Source organism: Bombus flavifrons, chromosome 6, assembly GCF_040668555.2.
Source record: "Bombus flavifrons isolate JBK064 chromosome 6, iyBomFlav1_principal, whole genome shotgun sequence".
Lineage (NCBI taxonomy): Eukaryota > Metazoa > Arthropoda > Insecta > Hymenoptera > Apidae > Bombus > Bombus flavifrons.
The window spans coordinates 7,097,286-7,118,791 of record NC_138447.1 but is presented as its reverse complement, the minus strand read 5'-3'; the positions used below and the strand labels follow the sequence as shown (position 1 = coordinate 7,118,791).

The window sequence follows — 21,506 nt, the reverse complement described above, 5'->3', positions numbered from 1 at the left end:
GAACGGTACCACAAATGTTATGAAAATGAATTGTTGACAGTCTATGCTCTTTCATTTGATGAAAGAATGTATTTAACACTTCTAGCGCCACCAAAGTAAATTTTTAGTAACTATTTAAATATTTAATAGTAAGATATATGAAACGTAAGAATTTATTTATTTTCAGCATAAACATATTCTGAATCTTTCGTTCATTTATTTCAGTGTTTTGTCCACTACATTTTAACTAATATGAAAATTCTCGTAGGATGAATTTCTGAGTTATTATCAAAATAGCATATCTATTTAAAGTAAGGATAGGTATTGTTGAAAAAATCGTCAGCTGTTACTAAATATTTATATTATTATTATTCAATTTCTATCTGAATATTTATATCTTGTCAGTAAATCACTATTTCACAGCATCGCTTACTTTTCTTCCAAACAAATCATTAACATTACACATGAAGCTTCCATAAAACATTAAAATATTTTCGCCCAAGTAGGAAACGTATGTATCCTATATGTACGTATATGTACTCTTAAAAGAATATATACATTTATATTCTATGTATGAAATCGACCGATTCGTCCAATTTCTAGTAACGTTATGGGTTGGAAAACCATCATAACTGTTGCAGTTTTTTTATTCTTACGAAAATTTTATTTATGGGCTTTAAGTCCACGTAGAAATCTAAGTTAAATCGTGCAGCCTTTTGTTTAAGTTACGATTATATCGAACTGGAATAGATTGAGTTTAAACTGTTATACGAACTACGTTCCTGCATTTGAAATCGAAATTGTATTTTGAATTTTATAATGCTATTCAACAAAATCTCCCAAATTGTATATTCTTTATGAATACTTTTATAAAAATAACGAATGAGTTTCTTATACGTAGATACCTATTGCGATACACGATTATTGTTACTACTAGTAAGAAAACGCAACGAAAAAATATTCAAGTAAGACGTGTTTAATTACTGCATTGAATGAGACTCTGATAATTGCGTTGCTACTGCTTATGACGAAAGCACCAACGTAACAATACGTATAATGGTCGTTACGGTAGTATAAAAATTTTGCCGATAAGGCCATTAGGGTTAATAAATCTAAACTTTTAAATAATTTGAATGCAGTGTAACTATGTGTATATAAAAAGGACATATAAATGATACTCGATAGATACTAATATAAATATAAAATCCAACCAGCCTGTTTCCTTGTGTGAAGTAATTCAGAATATAAATAAGAGACACGGAATACCAATACCTTTGTTTTACAATTTCTTCGATTACAATATGTACTATTTTCAGAAGAAAGATTATTCATAATCTAAGGCCAGGTCACATTGAAATAAGAGGCATTATATTTAAAAACAATAAGATTAACTTTATATGCCACAAGATATATTCCGAAAATAGGTTTTTAGTATTTGGAAACATGAAACCATCATAAATATGGTTGAAAATATACATAGTGCGATATTTTTTGTGATACATAATATTACTTATGATATTCACAATGCATACAATTGGCTATAACTACTCGACCAAATCACCAAAGTCAAGTAGATGCTACTCTTCAACTCTTTCAACTGAAAGTATTTTTAACAAGATCTCACATCTTCGGTTGCTCCGTAAATTCGAGCATTAGATAGTGTATCTTTTGCAGCCATATGAAAGAAAAGCTACTCTTTAGATTTAGCAGAAAATTAACAACTATGGCGATTGCTTTCTGATCGTAAATACACTTTACTTCTTATCAATGATCCATGTGTAGAACATTACCCTGTAAGAGGGAATGACCTATGTAGAAGACATTTGAAACTTTTTATAATACAAGTATTATTATTACTTAGCATACGAGCAGGTATGGTGGATACAATGGCAAATATGATCGACCATTAACAAGAAAAGGTCCCTTTGCTAATTAGAAGCCATTATACGTGGTAATAAAATTAATGGTTCTTCTTTCAATTTTTCTGTTCAGCAATAATATTGTTTGATTACCGATTAGCTATTTATTCCATTTCCCATCTTCATGGTGTTAAGTGGTTGGATGGTACGAACTAATCAGTGCTGCATCTACTGGTTCCATGCACGATGGACAAGTCAAGGAACGTAGCAACCAGTCGTCGATACATACAGCATGATAAGTGTGCATACAAGGTAAATAACGCACTTCCTCTCCCACTTGAAGCTCCATCATACATATCACGCATTCTCCTTTTTTAGTTCCGTCATATTCTCTCATAGGCAAGTGTTGGATAAGTCCAATGCGCTTTGCTATTCTAACTTGTTGTTCTTCTTCGCTACCTGGTCCTAGATTAACACCGATGCCAATTTGTTGAAGATGAAGTTCCCTTGTGAAAACTGGTGCATAGGAAAAGGTAACTGCCTCCTACAGAATCAAGCATTAGTAAGTTTCATTAGAGTATACTAAGCAAATTTTTTTAGCATTGATATATCTTATTAACTTCTTGAGAAACGAAAATTTAGCTGGATATCGTCTTATTTGACAAAAATAGATTATTATTATAATCGTTCGTAAATCTTGATAGCATTTTTACAAAAAATATTTTCATCGTTAAAAATACACAAATGAAATCAAAGAAATGGAGTAGACACACAGTAGTTACGATTAATGTGACGATAAACACCATTCGGATAGTGGAATCACGGTTGGTCAAAATATAGGAAGAAATGAAATTACATTGTTAGGTATTGGAGGTCCAAGGCCTTCTTGCAAAGAACCGCTAGTTAACGTAGGAGGATCAGTATTGTTACTCAGCAAAGTGGTATTATCCTGGTGACCGCTTCCAGAACGTTTCAAACAATTCCCCATTTTGAAGGAACGTCAACTCTAGCTTTGCGTTTCTCGGGCAACGTGGTTCGGTTCGTTAATCCCAACGTCGTGATTAAACGATCGCGATAACTTCGACGTGGGATATTCCGAAACTTGTCCCCATCATAAATTGCTTGTTTTTCCGCCGATACACTTAACAAAGCCCGTTTCGGCCTTCGAACGGATGACACTTCGTGTCTCGGTTGAAAATTTCACGTACGAATCTTTACTATCAAAACATCTTCATCCGTCACATACCCGTACCACAGCTGAGCGCCCGACGTATCCAACGAAACGTGACGAGAAAAAAAAACGGGCCAGTTAGTCACAGGTTGTGAAAAAAACACTTTTCACATCCCCCACGCGACGTTCTTCAAACGTTTAGTACACACCACCGCTTTCATCTTACTGCGTAGAAAATACCTCGCTGTGATTCGTCGTTACAACCGTGTCGCATTTTCCAACCTCCAATCACCGAAAAACGATTCCGTGTGATACGAAGAGTTTGCAAAAGATTACGTACGTTCCGTTCAGAAGACACTCGGCAACTAACATGCGATTGGTTCGAAACCAACACCGACATATCGTGAAACAACGTGTTTACACTGTGCCTTTAATTTAAATTTTTGAATTCGAAGCGATTCGCGAAAAATGTCGATAAACATGCTTTTCCATTCGATTTGTTTCCCACTTTTTAAAATACTTTCGAAAGATGCGGTTATTATAATAAGAATAGATCGGTAAATGTGAATAATGAATTTGAAAAAATAATTTATCGGTAGAATGACTGTGGTATATTCCCGCGTACGGATAGCGTAAGATCAAATACATATGTACAAATGCTGTTTGATTGATACTGTACATTTATTTCCGTTCATTTTTGTTACTGTTTCTTTATTTGCGATATTTTCTGTGTAAATTGACGTTATATCAATATTCCTCCAATTTAAAGAAGAACGCGGAAGTTGCAAAAACTCTCGATGTTTATACGAGAATTTATCATATTATGCACTTTATTATGTACTTCTGACCTTTGTGACTTTGTCCTATTGATCTTGAACGATTCGTGGATCTTCGTTTCTTTCGATGATATGCGGGAATACGTAATATTTAAAACTATACCAAATAAGCATTCATTTCAGCAAATACGATTTCTTTGCTCTTCATTGTGAAATCTTTAGTTAAACTTCAACGACGATAACAGAGCGGCGTCGATGCGTTGATTGATAATTTTATAAAATGGTACGGTTCATCAAACCGAATCTGTTTCGATGCAAGGGGCACATTAAATTTGGAAAACAACAAGAGAAAAGCAACGATGTAATCGTAACGAAAATTATCGTTAACGCATTATAACAGACAAAAATGTGCTGATACTTTGTTAACGTTTCTGAACGAAATAGAAAGAAAATATGCTATAAGTACGTATGGTCAGTGATCAGAGTATGAACTATATTGTTACAACTTAATGTAAAAATCTTAGGTGGCCGAGAATAATCTTTTTTGTTGTTATCTTATCTAGTTATGACCTGTAACCTCCAACAAGCACGAAAAGCAAGAAGACCTTTGATACTGATCCTCTCCCCCCTGAAAAGAGTAGCAGTGTCGTAGTTGATTCGATGTCGTTGGCCATTCGGTCAGCGAACATAGTCGGGGCAGGAAGCACTTACTTAACCGATCTATCGTGTACCCGTGCTTCCCATCAAGCGTGTACGACCGCGGCCTGCTTTGCACCCCAATCCTGTTCTTAGTGCGATCATTCCCCTCGATCAGTGATTTCTTAACGCAATCTTTCGATATCTTCGACACGGTACGAGCTACATTATATTCTTTCATGTAGTGTCTTAAATCTCTATCACTTCTCTATTCGCTGATCGAATCCTTTAAATCGTTTCGTGTACAAAGCAAAGTTCAAAAGGCGATGGATCAGTCAGAAAAAGAGGGAAGGAGAAAGAGAGGGGGAGGGAGGGAGAGAGAGAGAGAAAGAGAGAGAGAAGGAGAGAGGTAACGAGATCGAAATGTTGCAGGAGGGTTCGAGTATCTGATCGTGTTCCGGTCAGAGGTGTGCTAGTGCTAAACCGCGGGTCATCTCATTCAATTTAAAAGCTGCAAGAAGTCTATCCATGAGGAACGCAAGGGGATGAAGGAGCGATCGTATAGATGAAATAAGCAGATATTCAGCCCTGTTATCGTAACCAGCAATATGATTTGCAACAAGGAACGGTCGCGGGGACGCGCTACTATTTTTCTTCTCGTTGCGATCTGTTTCGTCCTCGGTACAGCGCAGTCAGGTAAATTCAAGTTTTTAGCAACCGAAAGATCAACCGACGATTTTCGATCGACGTAAGATCAAATTTGAACAGAATGAAATTCATTTATAGGATAGTTTATCGGTTTCGCGTCAATCTTTTTTCGTCGGCTGGTTATCGGTGCCGTTTATTGTTTGACGTTTCCTTCCAAGAATTTACGTCGAGTACTCGATTCGCGGGTATCGGTGGCCACCGTTATCAGTAGCGTGAAAAGCGTACAACGTATTTCTAAGAATCACGAAACGGAGCGTGGATTAATTTGATCACGAAACTTTCGTTACAGAATTCGTCAAAGATCCTACATTGTGTGGCCGGGCGAAATGCAAAGGTAATTGATACGATTTAAAAGCTCTTGTAGCCGTATAGCGAAAGGGAAGAGGCGGATAATTGATGTCGATCGATGTTTACAGTGACAGCGACGAAGAAATTCAAATACGAAGAGAACGTGTCATACTGGTACAGATATTCGGTAGACGTGAGCACGAATCTGGGCAATGTATCGTCGACGTCGTTTTCGATGCCGCCGTCATCGGATTTCCTTGCGAACGAGTCCACCTTACGATTGGATGCGGATTTGGTGATTCGCTTCAACAACCCTTGCGAGGGAAGTTTGAAATTCCACAATGTGAGCCTAAGTCACGATCCTCGGAAATACAATCCAGAATTTCCCGACCGTGCCGGCTCGGAGTTCAAGATGAACCTGGAACGTTTCGCGTTAAAGTTTGCCTACGACGATGGTCGGATAGACGAGCTATGTCCGGACAAACGCGACCCAGTCTGGGCCTTGAACTTGAAGAAAGGCGTGTTGTCTACGCTGCAAAACAGCATGCACAGATTTGACGTGGATTATCGCGCGGAAGAATTAGACGTGAATGGCATCTGCGAGACGAGTTATCGATTCCACGAGGCGAGACAGACCAGCCTGGTCGTGAAGAAAACGAAAAATCTGTCAAACTGCATGCACGGGCCAAAACATTTCTCTGTAATTCGTTCAAACGCTTACAAGAGTCCCCGATCGGGTGCTCACGGTCCTCGTCATCCTCTTCTCGAGTCCCGAAGCGATTGCGAGTTAACGATTGATCACAACGTCTACGAGAAGATCGTGTGCAACGAGTTTCATGTGCTGGTGCCGCTGTCGAGTGGCAGTACAGGCGCAAGAACCGAATCGACCACTACCCTTCGATTGATCAAAGAATTGAAAGACGATTATAGTTACGGCAATGAGTACGAACAAAGCGACAATTACGGGTCCAATTACGACCAAGAGGAAGACGAAGAGGAACAGGAAAAATATGAAAAAGACAGACACAGTCGCGCGAGAAGAACCAATTTGTTGTACGATTACTCGAAAACACCGAGGACCATTCACGGCGAGTTGAGGAGTGCCAGAGATTTGCTGAAGACAATGTGTAGACTAGGAGTGAGTACGGATGAGTTGCAGCAACGATTTCCCGAGACATTCACTGCGTTCATTCAGTCGGCGCGACTTCTCGATTATTCATCCTTGTCGCAATTATTCGTCAGAGCCCACGGTATTTGCAAAACTGGCAAGTGAGTAGCGTTAAATTTAAAAGGAAAGATCGAATGCGAGATTATACTTCCGAAAGACACCGATCGAGATGAAATTTGTTACGTATTATGGGGAGAAACTGTGAACCTGAAATATGAAATCTCAGTTTCGAAGATTCGTGCGTTCGAACGATGCAAATACCTATACGCGAGGCATCGTTCCCTGTACGTGAAAGCAAAACTGAATTAATTCAAAAATTGTATGTCTGTGAATTTAAATTCCAGTTTGTTCCAATAGACTGTACTCGTGTTTCAAAGTTATCGTATCTTTCCACGATATCAAATTTCATTTCGATCGGTTACCGATCCCATTTGGAGGAATAAGGCACATAATTCAAGATTCCTCGGAATACACAAATTTATTTTTTATTAATTCCACAGGAAACACATTGTCGACTCGTTGCCATTCATTGGCAGTAACGCAGCCTTGAACGTAATGAAAGATCTGATAATAAAACGATACGTCAATCATTCAACGATCGACAAGTGGGTCATCGCGTTTGCTTTAGTTCCTCGGCCAAATCGAGATACGATCAGGGCTCTGTCACCTCTTCTCGATTTTCATCAACAAATTCCAGAGACTCAGTTCATTTTGAGCTACTCCACGACGATTTATGGCTTCTGTTCCACTCACGACACAAGTTGTACCAATGTCGAACAGGTGACACGATTCCTTTCATACCTCGAGCAAAAGATCGAAAAGGGATGTGCACCTCGAACGCATTCACTTTCTACGACCAAAGAGGTACGTTAAATATTGAGGTATTTTGGTGAGTTATTTAACCCTTTAATCTTTGTAAAAATTACTAGAATACATTAAAATCTGTAAACTATCAATTTGGTTCTCAAGTGTTTTGTTCAAAAAATGTTCAAAAAATTTTAAACTGGAACAAAAATTTTTGATCGACTGACTTATGAGCAGAAATTCGAAAGATGCTGCAAAGTGATTGGCTTACCTAATTCTTCCTTGCTTTTGCAGACATTAGAGGCGTTAAAAGCGATCGGAAACATGGGATTGGAAACCGAGAAGCTATCAAAACTATTGAAAGAATGCATAGATGACGTAGGAGGATTTTTATCCACGGAGGTTCGCGTAGCGAGTATCGACGCTCATCGTAGAATGCCGTCTTGCGAGAAAACGCGAGATCTCTACTTTCTGAACTACTACCGGAACTTTAGCTTGGATACGGAATTACGTATCGCGTCTTATCTGCAAGTAATGCGTTGTCCCGATTACAACGTCGTTAAAACAATCAAGCACACGTTAAAATCGGAAGAAATTAACCAAGGTACTTGTTGAATTCTCTTCTATGATCTTCGTCTGAAATAGAATCGGATTTAATTTTTCGAAACTTCGTTCACAGTCGGGACCTTCGTTTGGAGCCACTTGACCAATCTCTATAATTCCGCTTCGCCGACCAGAATCGAAGTTCAAAGTCTTTTGACGGATCGCGACCTCGACGACAAGTTCAACAAAGACAGAAGAAAGTTCTCACGAAACTACGACGGATCCTTTTTCTCGGAGGAATATAATTTCGGTGGAAATTACCAAGGAAATTTAATTTTTTCTCCTAAATCGTATATACCTAGAACCGCTACGTTCAACTTGACCTTCGACCTGTTCGGCGAATCTGTGAACGTTTTTGAAATAACCACCAGACTCGAAGGCTTCGAATATTATGCGGAGAAGTTCTTTGGTCCAAATGGACCGTACAGTAACGAGAAAGTGTCGGGATTCTTTAAACATTTATTCAGAAACTTCAGAGCAGCTCCGGAACAAGAAGAAGATTATTGGAAACGCGTGAAAAGGCTACCGAATGTTATCGAAAATAATTTCAACGAACCCAGAATCAGCTTTAGTTATAAGGTGAGATAGAGAACGTGATCAGTTAATGATCACGCATAGCGATGAATTCCTATAAATGTTATTTCGATGTTCGTTATTCGTCTATTTGCGCGTTGTACGAAACGATGGTTTTTCGCTTCGTTTGCAGATCTTCGGAAGCGACTTGAAATATTCTATGTATAACAGCGATCGTGAAATTAGAGAAGCCTTAACGCGTATTAATCCATGGGAGAAGTTTAATGAAATTGCTTCTGGAAAGGAGATTCGCTACGAAAATGCAATAATGTTCTTGGATTCCACTTATGTGGCCCCGATGACATCGGGGCTACCTGTACGCTTGGATTTTGCTGGCTCTGCGGCTTGCAATTTCAAAATGTCAGGGTTATTGGACACCAAGAGGATTTCTAAGAAAGAGATCGAACTCATCAGTAATATTGCACCTAGGTATAATTAAATGCATCGTCTCTCTTCTCATCTTCCTTGTTTTATTTCTCTTGTTGCCTTTTTTTTCTTTGGCATTATGAAATTATGATGTATGAAACTAATATCTATATGTGTGAACAGCATGAGCGCCGACTTGATCGGTAGCATGACCGTAGACGCCTTTTATAAGACTGCTGGAACTAAATTACGAACGAACGTGTACTCCTCCGGAGCAGTTCAAATTCATCTGGAGGTAAAAGGATTACAGTCGGTCAAATTGAGTTTGGGCCTACCGAATAAACAAATGGAGGTATTTTCCGTTGGCACGGACATCCTTTTAACAAGAGGCAACGGCGCCGAATTAGTGGAAAAGCCACTAGGTATTTTAATCGCCGGCCAAAATAGCAACGATCGAGCTTTAATACCAATCCCGAAAAATGTGATTAGCAACACGAGCTGCACTTGGGCCGCTCTTGATAGATTGATTGGTTTAAAGATGTGCGTTAATTATCAGCTATCCAACGCAACGAAAGATCCGAACGCGCCTTACTTCGTTTTGAACGGACCCACGCTTTTCAAAATCTCTTTGATCAAAGCTGATCCGACCGCCAAGAACTACTTGCTGAAGTATACATGGGAGAAGACAATGGTATCGTCTCCTTTATTTTCATTTTACAAAAACTGCTAAATTTACACGTACTTCGTATCTGTACAAGAATAAAAAATTTTACGGTGATTTTGTAATTATGGGAGACGTAGCGTATATTAGTATCCAGTATTTTCGTTTGTCTCATTTTAGGAGAGAAATATTTTTAGAGTCGCATTCGATACACCTGGGTCGTTGGTTAATAGAGAGTTAAGCGCAATGGTAGCGTTCGATACGAAGACTCATAACGTAACGGTTTTATTAAAATCTGCTGGAAATTCTCTGGTGGCTGAAGGTGAGCTCGTACGTTAGCAAAGCCATGAGTAAACTTATCGACGTTCGTGATTAACTTCATTCCTTTCAGGTACTTACAAAAGCACGGAAAACGAGACATTCGTGGACATTGGTTTCGACATAAATGGTACCAAACACTTGGACGCAAGCTTAGGTTACGCGATCAAAAAGTTTCCCTATGGATACACGTTCAACCCACAAATGCATTTAATCGTGAACAACGAACGGGTTGCGGCTCTTTCAGGTTTAACTTTATCGATTCGCCTATCATCAATTACTTGGTTTAATTCGATTTGTTTAACCAAAGCTTCGATTTTATTAAAGGTAAAATCCGAAACGTTTGGAAAAGCAATGTTTCTCAGTGCGATATAGACCTGACTTTCCAAACGAAAAGGGTATGGAGCAAATTTACGGGATACATCGTTCGAAGAAACGTGAGCTTAACCAGCGCCTTCCAATTGGAGTATCAGATACAAAAGATGCCCAAGAAAGAAAGTCTCATATTCGAGCTGTCAGCTTACAATCGTTCGTTGAAACCCGTGACGCACAAAACGGTCGATTTAAAGTTACAATCTAGCGCATATCCTCAATTGAACACGGAGATCAAAGGATCGTATAAACAAGCGCTCGGTCAGTTGGAGTTACGCGCGGAAGTGAATTCGAGTCCACATCTCAAGGACGATCGTCATAAGCTTACAGCGTTATTGAGCATCTTTTATTCGAAAATGTATTTTCAAAATCAAGATACGAAAGTAAACGCGGTGTTCGCCATAACAAAACCCATTCAGAACTTGGATATCAAAGTTGGAGTTATTCACTATGCTATGGGACCGGAATCGAAGACGGACTTGTTGATAAGATACGCTCCAGGTTAGAATTATTAGCACAATGTTGGGAAAAAAACGCTCTAGAAAACAATGATCAAATGAAATTTCTCATCCCTAGTTCCTGAAATCCTCCTCCGATCTTCTTCTAACGCAAAATTCAGCTATTTCCAATTGTAATTATTTTAATATTGATTCAGCCTCGTATATAATAATTCAATTCCTGACGTAAGATAAAACCCTTACCTCATCTTCTAATCCCAATTTCTTTGTGTTTAGGAAAAGAGATTAACCTAATAGTGAACTTGATAATGCCTCGCGGCTTGGCGTTCATCATGGAGAGTCGCGTAAACTTGACGATTCCGAACTTTAATTCGATGCTGGTTTACGTACGAATCACAGAGAGAATGAAGCGAACGTACGACTTGGATCTTGCTGGAACTTGGTTCAGCGGGCACAATATAACAGCGCGTGGCACTTACTCGGACAGATCCGTGGCGACCGTATTTAGTCACAGCTTGAAGCTGATTCTGAAATCTCCAAGTTTCGCCAACGACTTCCTGGTGAATTGCAAGGTGTATCGAAATTATAGCGACGTTAGAATCGCTCTGCACGTAGAGCAGCTGAATCAGGATAGATACGCTTTCATCTTAAATCACACGGTAGCATCACCGACTAACATTATATCGTACGTGGAAGGAAGATACAAAGGAAACGTGTATTCGGTGATGACAGAAGTTGACACGCAACGAGAGATTCGAATGCAGATACACTTGGACAAATGGCGAGACGTTCATTTAGCGTTTATTAGCATGAACGAGGAAAATGAAAAGAGATTCGGGGCGGAAGTGAAATGGGACGCAAATCGAGATCCTGCGTTGAAACTAGCATTGTTTTTCTCATTAGATTGTCAAAAGGCTCAATTGCCCGCACTTTCGAGCGCGGAGGAACAATTAACTGAACGAAATATTAGCACAATGGTCACTCTGACCTATCCTGGTCGTTTACTAGCCTGCTCCTGCCACGTGACCGCGCGGGGATACTACAATTACATCGTGGATGCTACGATCGATTGGAATCCAGAAGAAGCGATAAAATTGTTCATCGCGACGGAATATAACGTAAAACCGTTGATAAAATCGATCAGCCTGGATACTCGACTGCTCATGCCATTTGAAAATTGGAGGAAAACGGCCTTAGGCGTCAGGCAAGTAACGAAAATTCTTTCGGTTATCTTTGAATTATCTTAAAACAACGTCTATCCAGATAGAATAACGTATCATTTAACGAATCATTTATCAAATGTTTTATTTAAGTAATATATAAGTCTAATACAGGAACGTATAAGTCAATTTGGCTCGATTAATTCGTTCGTTCGAATTGGGTTACAGGTATGAGCAGGAACAAAACAAGATAAAATTGAATGGTAATGTTCACTGGAAGGATTCGCAACGATTGATGGCGGAATTGGACGGCAGTACGGAAGAGCACGATAACGTTAAAGAATGGAGAGCCAACTGTGGAATAAGTAGCTCCATTCATGACATTTTGTCGACCACAGTCAATGTTACTCATAAGGTTATCGGTTGGGAAACTGCCAACACTCGTTTACTAGTTAAATATCAGCCGGATAAGGTGATCAATGCTTGGAGTATTTGGCACTTGGACAAGAAGTCCGATGACGTTTTCAATCTAACCGGTAATCTGCATCTCGAGTCGCCGGTGACTCGCTACAAAGTGAGCGACATGAAATGTCAGCTGCAAGTGTTACCAGACTGGAAATTCTTAGGGGCGGCTAACTTGGATTTGGATGTAAAAACCTATACTGGCAAACTGATCGGCGATCTTCATCGTTTGAAGGAATCCATGGTGGAATTCAACGTTACCACTCCGTTGGAAAAGTTTTCTTTGGTTCGTGGAAGATTCGGTCTGTCGGAAAGCAATAGACACATCGTCGCGGAAGTGGCCACTCCAGCTAGTGTTATCGGTTTCGAGATACTCTGTCAGTTCATCACGCCGATTTACAACTTCAACGTTCGACTGTCACTCGCGACGCCATTGGAAATACTTCAAAGGCTACTTTTGGTCGCTAAGTTGAACAATCGAGAGGCCGACTTCCGTGTTGGCTACAACCGTATACTCGCTGGCTTCCAGGGTATTTGGCATTATCGCAATATTACTGATTTTCATTACAGTTATGTACTGTTTACGCCTGTGGAAGGTTTCGAGGAGAACGGAATCGTTGCCAAGTTAATCGTAGCACGCGATAAGAACGAGTCTGTCGACATCGATACGGAATTCTCCATAAGAATGTCTGACAAAAAATACGCAGACGTGAAAATCGGTGTCAGAGCTAAAGCCGGTCCGAAACCTGCGCCGATTACTATACCGATTATTATCACGGGTAACCAGACGAACATCGAGGAAGTGAAGAACGACGGTAGCAAGGAGTTGACAGAGAACGAGGATAACGTCGAGAAAGACGAACTGGATCAGTTCGAGGATTACGAGGAGCAAAGTAGCCTTCATTGGCACGGTGAATTCGAAGTGTGTCTTATAATTATCGAACCTATCGTAGGAGAACTAGATATAGACAACGAAGGACCAACTTACAAGGTCGCCGCTGTCCTGGGCAGTTTCGACAACAAGAAAATCCTGTTGCACGATACATTTTGGATGGAGGATCTTTTCAATATGCGGAACAAATTGAACTTGGTCGTTCCATTCGGTTCCGTCAATGAGATCGTTTGCTCGAATGCGTTTATCGTGGATCTAGAAAAACTCATCTACAGGATGGAAGCAACTGTGGAAGTTAAAAAAAATGTGACTTGGTACGAAACGGGACTACTCGCTATTTACACCTATCGAGAAAGCGAAGAGCAAGTGCTAGAGTTGAACATAAAAACTCCGATAGAGTCTCTGAAATTCATTAACATTAACAGCAGCCTACGAGCCTCTGGCAGCCTTTACAGGCCTAAGTTCAGTGTTCGTGCACCTGACAGTGCCATCGATGTGAACGGATTTCTGGAAACGAAAAAATCGTTCATGGACACGTTGATCGTTATCAAGGTCGATACACCATTGCTGAAGATACCAAAATCTACTATTACTGCGAAACGAGAATTTACCGTGGAAAAAAGGTACGCGCAGATAAGTTGTAACGTTGCCGAACCTGCCGGACTTTCCTTCCTATCGAGCTGGCACGCGACGAAAGATGAAATTAAAGCTTCCGTTCTCTTCAACTCTTGGATAGAATCGTTAAAGAACATCAAAGTTCATGTCTCGTATCATCCAAACACAACCACGAACAACGGTACCGCGAATCTAGAAGTTTTAGCGAAACTACTCGACCGACAATACAAACTATTGGGCAACTATAGCGGTGACACGATCGAGTCTGAGTTCTATACGCCTGCCTCGAACGGGAAACCGCATCTCCAGTTTCACGGCAACACGATGAAAGAAAGCGATTCTATACACAAATTGAACGGCGAGTTACGAAATCACATGACTTCAAAGGTGTCTACTGTTTTTGGTACCATCGAGCTGACGCAGAATGGCTCTTTGCACACTGTCGAGGTAACGATCCAGCCAAAGGAAACCGAAATCGGTCAAAACGACAGTTTAGTTGTGAAACTGAAGAAGGAGAAGTATGCATTAAACGCTGCGTTAATTGGTCACCCGATAAACGGATCGTTGGACGCGAATTTCGTTAACCCTTTGAACTGGGATGTGAGAGCGCGTGCAAATTTTGACAAAATATCGACCGTGCAAGGTCAGGTGCAATTTACCACGTTTATGAACGTTCAAGTGAACGGTAACACGACACTGTATGTTCATGCGGAAACACCGTTACCGGATATTCGCAACGTCACCCTTACCGGAAGCTTGCTGATGTCCAACAATAGCGGTGATATTCGGGCAAATGGTTGGCTGAACGAGTACACTCGATATGCGATTCTTCAATGGAAGTTGATCTATATGGCGGACATGTTCGGAAGGGTTTTGATTGGATATGAAGGACCAACCGATCTTGACAACAGGCTTGTCGATACCCGGCTATTCTTCAAGAATCCTCGTCAAGCATTCAAAAACGTTGACGTAGGTTTCGATTTGGACGTGGATCGTGAAAAATGGAAATTTGCGGCGAACGCTACTGTTGGATTCCGCAACCATGAGAACATCGATGGAGTGTTTAGCGTTAGACTACCACCTCCTGATAATGATGATCATCGTCTTCTTATTAGCTATCACGCCAACGGAGGCTTCAAGGACGTATCTTACGTGATCGGATACAACTGTCTGCGTGCGAAAACTAACTACGCTTCCGATGGCTCGGTTTGTCTTTCCACATTTTTTTATCTTGTATCCTTAAATATTTAGATTTTATTTCAATATTTTTACTGTCATTGCCTGTACACGTTATCGTCGAAAACCTAGACACCCTTTGCAAATCTCTTCATCGTTCCGAATCGACTAACTTTGCCTTGACATAATTTTTTCTATCGGCAAGAGTACAAACATATTAACGAATACAAGACAAACAGAACAGTCTGTAAAATACAAAATTCATTTCGGTTTTACCACAGATACACATAGACGAGAAAGACATCAACGGACATCTTCGCGGCTCCTGGGGAATGCTACCAGTTCAATCCGTGAATAATCTCCTGAACATAAGCATCAACGAAGAGTTCAAACTGAAATACTCGCTATACAGTCCAAAGTTTCAGCAACAAGAAACGTTAGTTTTCTTGCTTGATTACGGCGCTACGCAAGGCTCCATAGACGCTGAAATTTATTATCCAGCTAACACGCGATTAGCTTCGGCAAATATATCGTACGAAAGTCTGGAGAACGTGAACGGAACCATCAATACCATCTTACATATGGCGAATATTTCGTCGTTAGGATGTCAGTTCACAGTTCTCACTACTTTGTAAGTAAATCGTGTCATTTATGCGTTCACAGATCTATATCTTTGTCTTTACATATAGTAGGTCATATTTCTTTTCAATTAAGTTACATCGAAGGTACGTCTGGGTTAATACAACGAATGGTAACTGTTGCAGGCAACGAAACAAGAGATACGTGAAATTATACTGGCCACAAAACACCGCGATCGTGAATTCAGATTATAATTACCGGAGCGAGAAGTTGAATTCGGATCTGGAAGGAATTCTGCACGCTGAAGTTCCTCTGAATACACGTCACATCGGCCACTTGACTTACGGTTACAAGAAACGACCACAAATGACCAGCGGTTACTCCAAACTGACGTACAACGGTCAGGAAGTTCTTCACGGTCAATATAATTCGAAGAGCGAGTCGAGAGCTGGCTTCGAGAAAGATCACACTCAAATTACAATTGAGAACGCATATAAGCCGATAGGTATTCTTTACATAAACCAATTTGAGTACAGCGCAGGAAACGAAGGGACCAACTATCCGACTGTCGAATTTAAACAAGTTAATTTGTACCGATTGGATAACAAAACGGCGTTCAACGTAGTCGGCGAATCTAGAATTAAAACGTCGCACACAGGCCAGGATATCCATTTGAAGGCGATACATTTGAACAAGACTGTGCAATTGAAGACCGATTATCAAGTTTTACCAGGCGAATTCGAGCAAACCAGCTGGCTCAGTTTGGGCGACGACGTTTGGGCATCTTACAGTATCAACATTTTGAACAAAACTACCGAGGAAGTGGATAATCAATTCTTAGTTCTGAACGTCTCTTATCCTCGTAGAAATTTCAGCCTCGACGGCTCTTACTGGATCAGCAGCGAAGAGTTGAGGTCTGCGGTGAAACTCGCTTGGGATCAAAAAACGACGAAACCTAGAACCATAGGAGCATTGTTTAACTGGACGAAACTTTCTTCGGAGGATAAAGCTGGCATGCATCACCGAGCAATCTTCGCTTTGATTCATCCGAGTTTCCTGAGACAAGCCGCTCTGATAGGCGAAGTAAAACATAGCAATTCCAGAGACTCCATGAATATTCTTCTCGTCGCTAATTACTCTATCGATCCGAACAAGTGGTTAGAGTTTTCAGCGTCGTTTAGAAATGAAAGTGAGCCACCGGTTTCTAAAAAATATTCTTACCAAATAATGGGTAAGCATCCAAGTACGAAATTCGATCTAGGCGCCGAAGGATTCGTATACGAACAAAATAGCAGGCTGTTCGGAATGGCGAACAACGGGCATTACAAACGTGGATTCATAACTCGAGATACTGGAAAACTAAATGCACGATTGGATCTCATTCGCAACGAGATATTTTACCAGCGAGAGTATAACGATGCGATCAAGTTTTTAAATGCTCGGTATTATCCGTTTGACCGCAAATACGTTTTGAACGGTAGTATAATAAATACACCGAATCTAAATGCTACTGGTTACTTCTTCCTCGATCCAACTGAAAAATTGACGTGGATGATGGTCAACTACACTCCAGGTTAGCGCACGAGCTAAAAAGAGAAACATTGTTTCAATAATTATTTGGATTTAAATCTTGCTTCTTTCTAATGTGAACTTATTTTAATGAATGTAACAAATTTTACAAAAATTCTTTAACAGATGCCGTGGAGAGTTTACGAATGTATGGTAGAATTCCCGACGCACGGAATGCTGTATTCGATATTTGGAGAACTTACGAGGAAGATTTTACCGTGTCAGACGTCTCTTTCTACTTAAAGCTCAATCATTCCCGACTGATTACTTCCACCCTGCGCTGGAGACCCGAGCTCAAGGCCGATATTATTGTACGCAACCATTTCTCACATTATCCTTTCTCATTCAAATTTCACTTCAAAATAGACAAGTTTTCGAAGAAGACGAAGAAAGAAAATAAATATACGTGTTCTTAATTTTAGGCTCTTTTGAAAAATACGGCAATGGATGCATACGATGGTATAAACAACGATATATATTATTGGAAACAATATATTAAAATCGAAACCGTGAACGTAATTTCGGATGTTTGGGATGACGCTCAATTAGATCTTCGAGAATTTATCGATGACTGGAAGTGAGTAACTTTCATCGTTTTACTGTTTAGTATCAATAGACTGCAGATATCTATGTAAATTTATATTTGTATGAATTACCACTAAAATAGCAAAATCTATTTTATGTACATTATCGCTCAGAAGTATTCGAACACTTATTTTTGACAAGATATTCTGTAATTATAAAATTACGAACAAATCAGAGTGCGATGATTTTAATCTTTCTAGTATTTGACGATTCAAACGATAGCCACAATAGTCATAGTCATGTCATCGCTTGTTTATGTTATAGCAATCTGAAGGAAGTTCAGACAGACCTAGAGGAGTTGAAGAACTATTTAAATGATTCTTACAACGCAAACGATTTTTACATTAAAGATATCGTTCTTTACGGAGGATATATAATAGATGAGCTGTCGTTACGAAGTCACATAGAATCCCTGCCAAATATCCTGAACGAAATATGGGAAATAATGGGCGAATCTGGGGAAGCGATCAGGAACTCGTTACTCTGGATCATTGAAACGATAAAGAGCGCGTTAAACAAAATCCCCGAGATCACTGCAGCGATTCTAAGGGGTGACATGATTTCTCAAGTGGCAAGCACAATCGATCAGCTGCTCGAAAAATACGACAAGTTCATGAAAGATCTTCACGTGTCGTTCATCAAGTACATAGGAAATCTTTGGGGACAGATTTCTCAGTCGATCTCGCAGCAATGGAATCGATTTTTACTGTTTATAGAGCCGATGTTTATTCGTTTCATTCACTATTTGGAAACTGTGGTCTGGAAGACGAGCAAAGAATTCCTTGACTTCCTCTACGATCGAAGAAACGATCTCATTTCTTCTCCTTATTTCGATCATTTCTCCAATTTCACTCAAGATATCGACAAGTTTTACCGAGACATCAAGGGCAACGATATCATCACCAACATTCAGAAATACTCGAGTTTGATAATACAATTCTTGAAAGATAGATACTTCACCTTCGTACCATTTGGAAAAGAATTGAAGGACATCATCGATGAGATCGTGAACGAGCTAAAGGAATTACAAAAATTGCCGTCTATACGTTACGCTTTAGAGAAGATGCAACAAGTGTACGATAAGGTGTGCTATGCTTACGATTACTTCGAGATACAGGCGAAAATAGAAAGTGTCATACGATTAATTCACTTTAAATTAATCGATATAAGTCAGACAGCTCTCCAGGCTGAAAGTAGATACCGGGTAGCCAAAACGAAATTCATCTTCGATCCTAGACAGGGCTTGATGTGTCTGGAGCAAAAGCTTCCCATGTCTTGGCACTCGTTCAATCAAACGCCAGAATTTCACGAGATACCTGAAATCAGAGCCATTTCTGACGCAAGTTCCTACTTCGCGTCCTCAGACGTGACTTTCTGGAGTTTATATCGGTACAGACCGTACATGGATCCGTCTAATTGGCTTCCACCGTTCAGAGGTAATCACATGATCGAGTCTTTTGTGTCTCTTTCATTTTGTTAATTTCGCGACGATCTAATTTCAATCGATCTAATTTCAGCACAAGCAATGATCGTTGGTTTGCAAGACTTTATTACCTTCGATGGAAGACACATAGAGTTCATCGGTTCTTGTACGTACCTGTTAGCACGCGATTTCGTACATGACACCTTTGCCATTCTCCTTGAGTATCAGCAACAATCCAATCGAGTTACGCACAAGATTATCGTGTTACTTGGAAAGGATACTCTCGAACTCAACTTCTTCAACGATGTTAGTAACGATAACAATAATAATAATAAGAACAATAGCAACAATTAGCGATATGCTCAAATTTGTTTCCCTTGTGAAATAGCAATCGATTAATGATACATTTACCTTTGCACAGAGTATCAAACTCATCTCCGGACAATCGTCGAGTACAGCAAGTAATCTCGCGCTTCCGATCGAACTCGAGAATGGAACGACGTATGTCTATCAGGCAGAAAGCGTAGTTACCGTGGAGCGCAAGCAAAATCAGTTCCGACTCGAATGCAATTTGAAATTCAATCTGTGTACATTAGAATTATCCGGTTGGTATCACGGCAAAACCGCCGGTATTCTCGGAACGATGAACTACGAGCCAATGGACGATACCATCGCATCGAATGGTATCGTAACGAAAAACGTGAGGGTATTTGCTGACAGTTGGTCGATCGAACAAGAAACCGAAGATAAGTGTCCGACAAATTCCGATCCAAGAACAAAATCAAAAGCGGATTCGGTGGTCATAGAATTCTGTAATGATTTGTTCGTGAACAAAAGTTCCGAATTCCTTAGCTGCTTCCACGTAATAGAGCCGGAAGAATACTCAAAAATATGTACTGCGAGCGAAAGCAGATCGGAAGCCTGCACCGTGGCGTTATCCTACATGCAGATTTGTATGTTCCATGACACATATCTCAGAATACCGGACGTATGTAGTAGTTGCAGTATGATAGACGGTAGTCAAGTTGCGGAAGGCCAGTTCATTAAATTAGAAGGTGATCGAGTACCAGGCTCGACCGATGTAGTGTTCATCGTCGAGGGGAAAGAATGTAACCACGGTGTGAAAGAAAATCGTAGCATTGAACAGTTAGTCACTCAATTGAACAAGGAGCTCAACGATCAAGGTCTGACGGATAATCGATGGTCTCTGGTTACCTTTGGAGCGGACGGAGTGTTTGATCATCCGAGAAGCGTCGTCTTCGATGGACAAATCTTTACTAAAAACGTGGCGCGATTTGTCGATTACTTCGATCACGTGCCGATCGGCGATGGAAGCGGCGATATTTTCGCGGCAATCGCGTTTGCCTCGAAACTCGTGTTCAGAACCGGCGTATCAAAAACTTTCATCTTAATGCCATGCTCGCATTGCGAGCCGGAAAATCAGACGGTAAGTGATTCGACGATATTCTTCTGAATGGCACCTGTGCTTTTCAGAACTACAACTCGATTCGAATTGTTCAATGAATCGGTTTCCTTAATTTTCTTAAACAAATTTCCTCTCTTAGCTTGACTACGCGGTGGTACACGAAGTATTATTGGAACACGATATTACGCTTCACATATTGATGGATGGTGATTTCGAATTCGAAAAAGAGAGACTGAATAAGATCTTCTATGGTCTGGACGCGACGAAATCGTATACGAAAAAAGATTCCAGAACGTTGATTGGTGATATCGACCTACGAAGACAAGTGAAACTTTCAAAAAGTGCGTTAGGTTATTGCACGCCTTTGTCTCTGGAGATTAATGGAACAATATTTAGCGGTAACAAATTACGTTTCGATAAGCTGACTTCGATCAAAAAATTCGCCAGTGTTTTCTCCAAGAGGGTAGCTTTAACGGCGCAACCTAATCCTTGCCAAAACTGCGAATGCACCGCTGATAATAATGGCGTCACACGTATGGAATGTATACCTTGCATCTATCCAACTCTGGTTTCTGTTGATTACGTAAGTTTATTCTTGTCATTTCCATCTGTATTTCTGTTTTTATATTAACTTAAGAATATAATGAGGTTTCTTTTTTTACAGGAAACGTTTAATCTGAACGATTCTTTGGCATCTCTACAGTCACTGAACATCGATTATGATCAAATCGATATCGATGACAGCTGAAGAAGCACTAAATGGGCACACGTGTCCCTCCTTTTTCTTACTTATTTTATAGGTATTGTTAATTTCGCTCGAACGGAAAACTTTTACCAATGTATATGTCATACATTTTTCGACAATGAGTATTCAAGAGG

The 21,506-nt window shown here is 40.1% G+C and overlaps 2 protein-coding genes across 3 annotated transcripts; one reads left to right on the top strand and one right to left on the bottom strand.

Moving 5' to 3' along the window:
• Positions 1-323: 323 nt before the first annotated feature.
• Rnf11 (Ring finger protein 11) lies at positions 324-3,370 on the bottom strand. 2 transcript variants are annotated; one of them, XM_069115870.1, is made up of 3 exons: positions 2,695-3,370; positions 1,992-2,382; positions 324-1,770 (listed from the first exon to the last, which is right to left on the bottom strand). In XM_069115870.1, exons 1-2 carry the CDS (start codon positions 2,824-2,826, stop codon positions 2,029-2,031), a joined length of 486 nt encoding a protein of 161 aa, XP_068971971.1. In that variant the 5' UTR covers positions 2,827-3,370; the 3' UTR covers positions 324-1,770; positions 1,992-2,028. The 2 variants fall into 2 exon arrangements, with proteins under 2 accessions (XP_068971971.1, XP_068971970.1); XM_069115869.1 differs by having other exon boundaries at positions 324-2,382; positions 2,695-3,369.
• A 1,077-nt stretch (positions 3,371-4,447) lies between these two features.
• Apoltp (Apolipoprotein lipid transfer particle) lies at positions 4,448-21,497 on the top strand. Its single transcript, XM_069115872.1, has 23 exons — positions 4,448-4,636; positions 4,854-5,117; positions 5,419-5,463; positions 5,546-6,686; positions 7,086-7,449; positions 7,684-7,993; positions 8,069-8,571; positions 8,699-8,994; positions 9,115-9,622; positions 9,773-9,914; positions 9,984-10,157; positions 10,238-10,783; positions 11,017-11,944; positions 12,129-15,075; positions 15,327-15,676; positions 15,810-17,197; positions 17,320-17,504; positions 17,616-17,770; positions 18,043-19,214; positions 19,296-19,507; positions 19,623-20,648; positions 20,767-21,210; positions 21,292-21,497. The coding sequence occupies exons 2-23, from the start codon at positions 5,030-5,032 to the stop codon at positions 21,373-21,375; spliced, it is 13,008 nt and encodes a 4,335-aa protein (XP_068971973.1). The 5' UTR covers positions 4,448-4,636; positions 4,854-5,029; the 3' UTR covers positions 21,376-21,497.
• Positions 21,498-21,506: the final 9 nt, after the last annotated feature.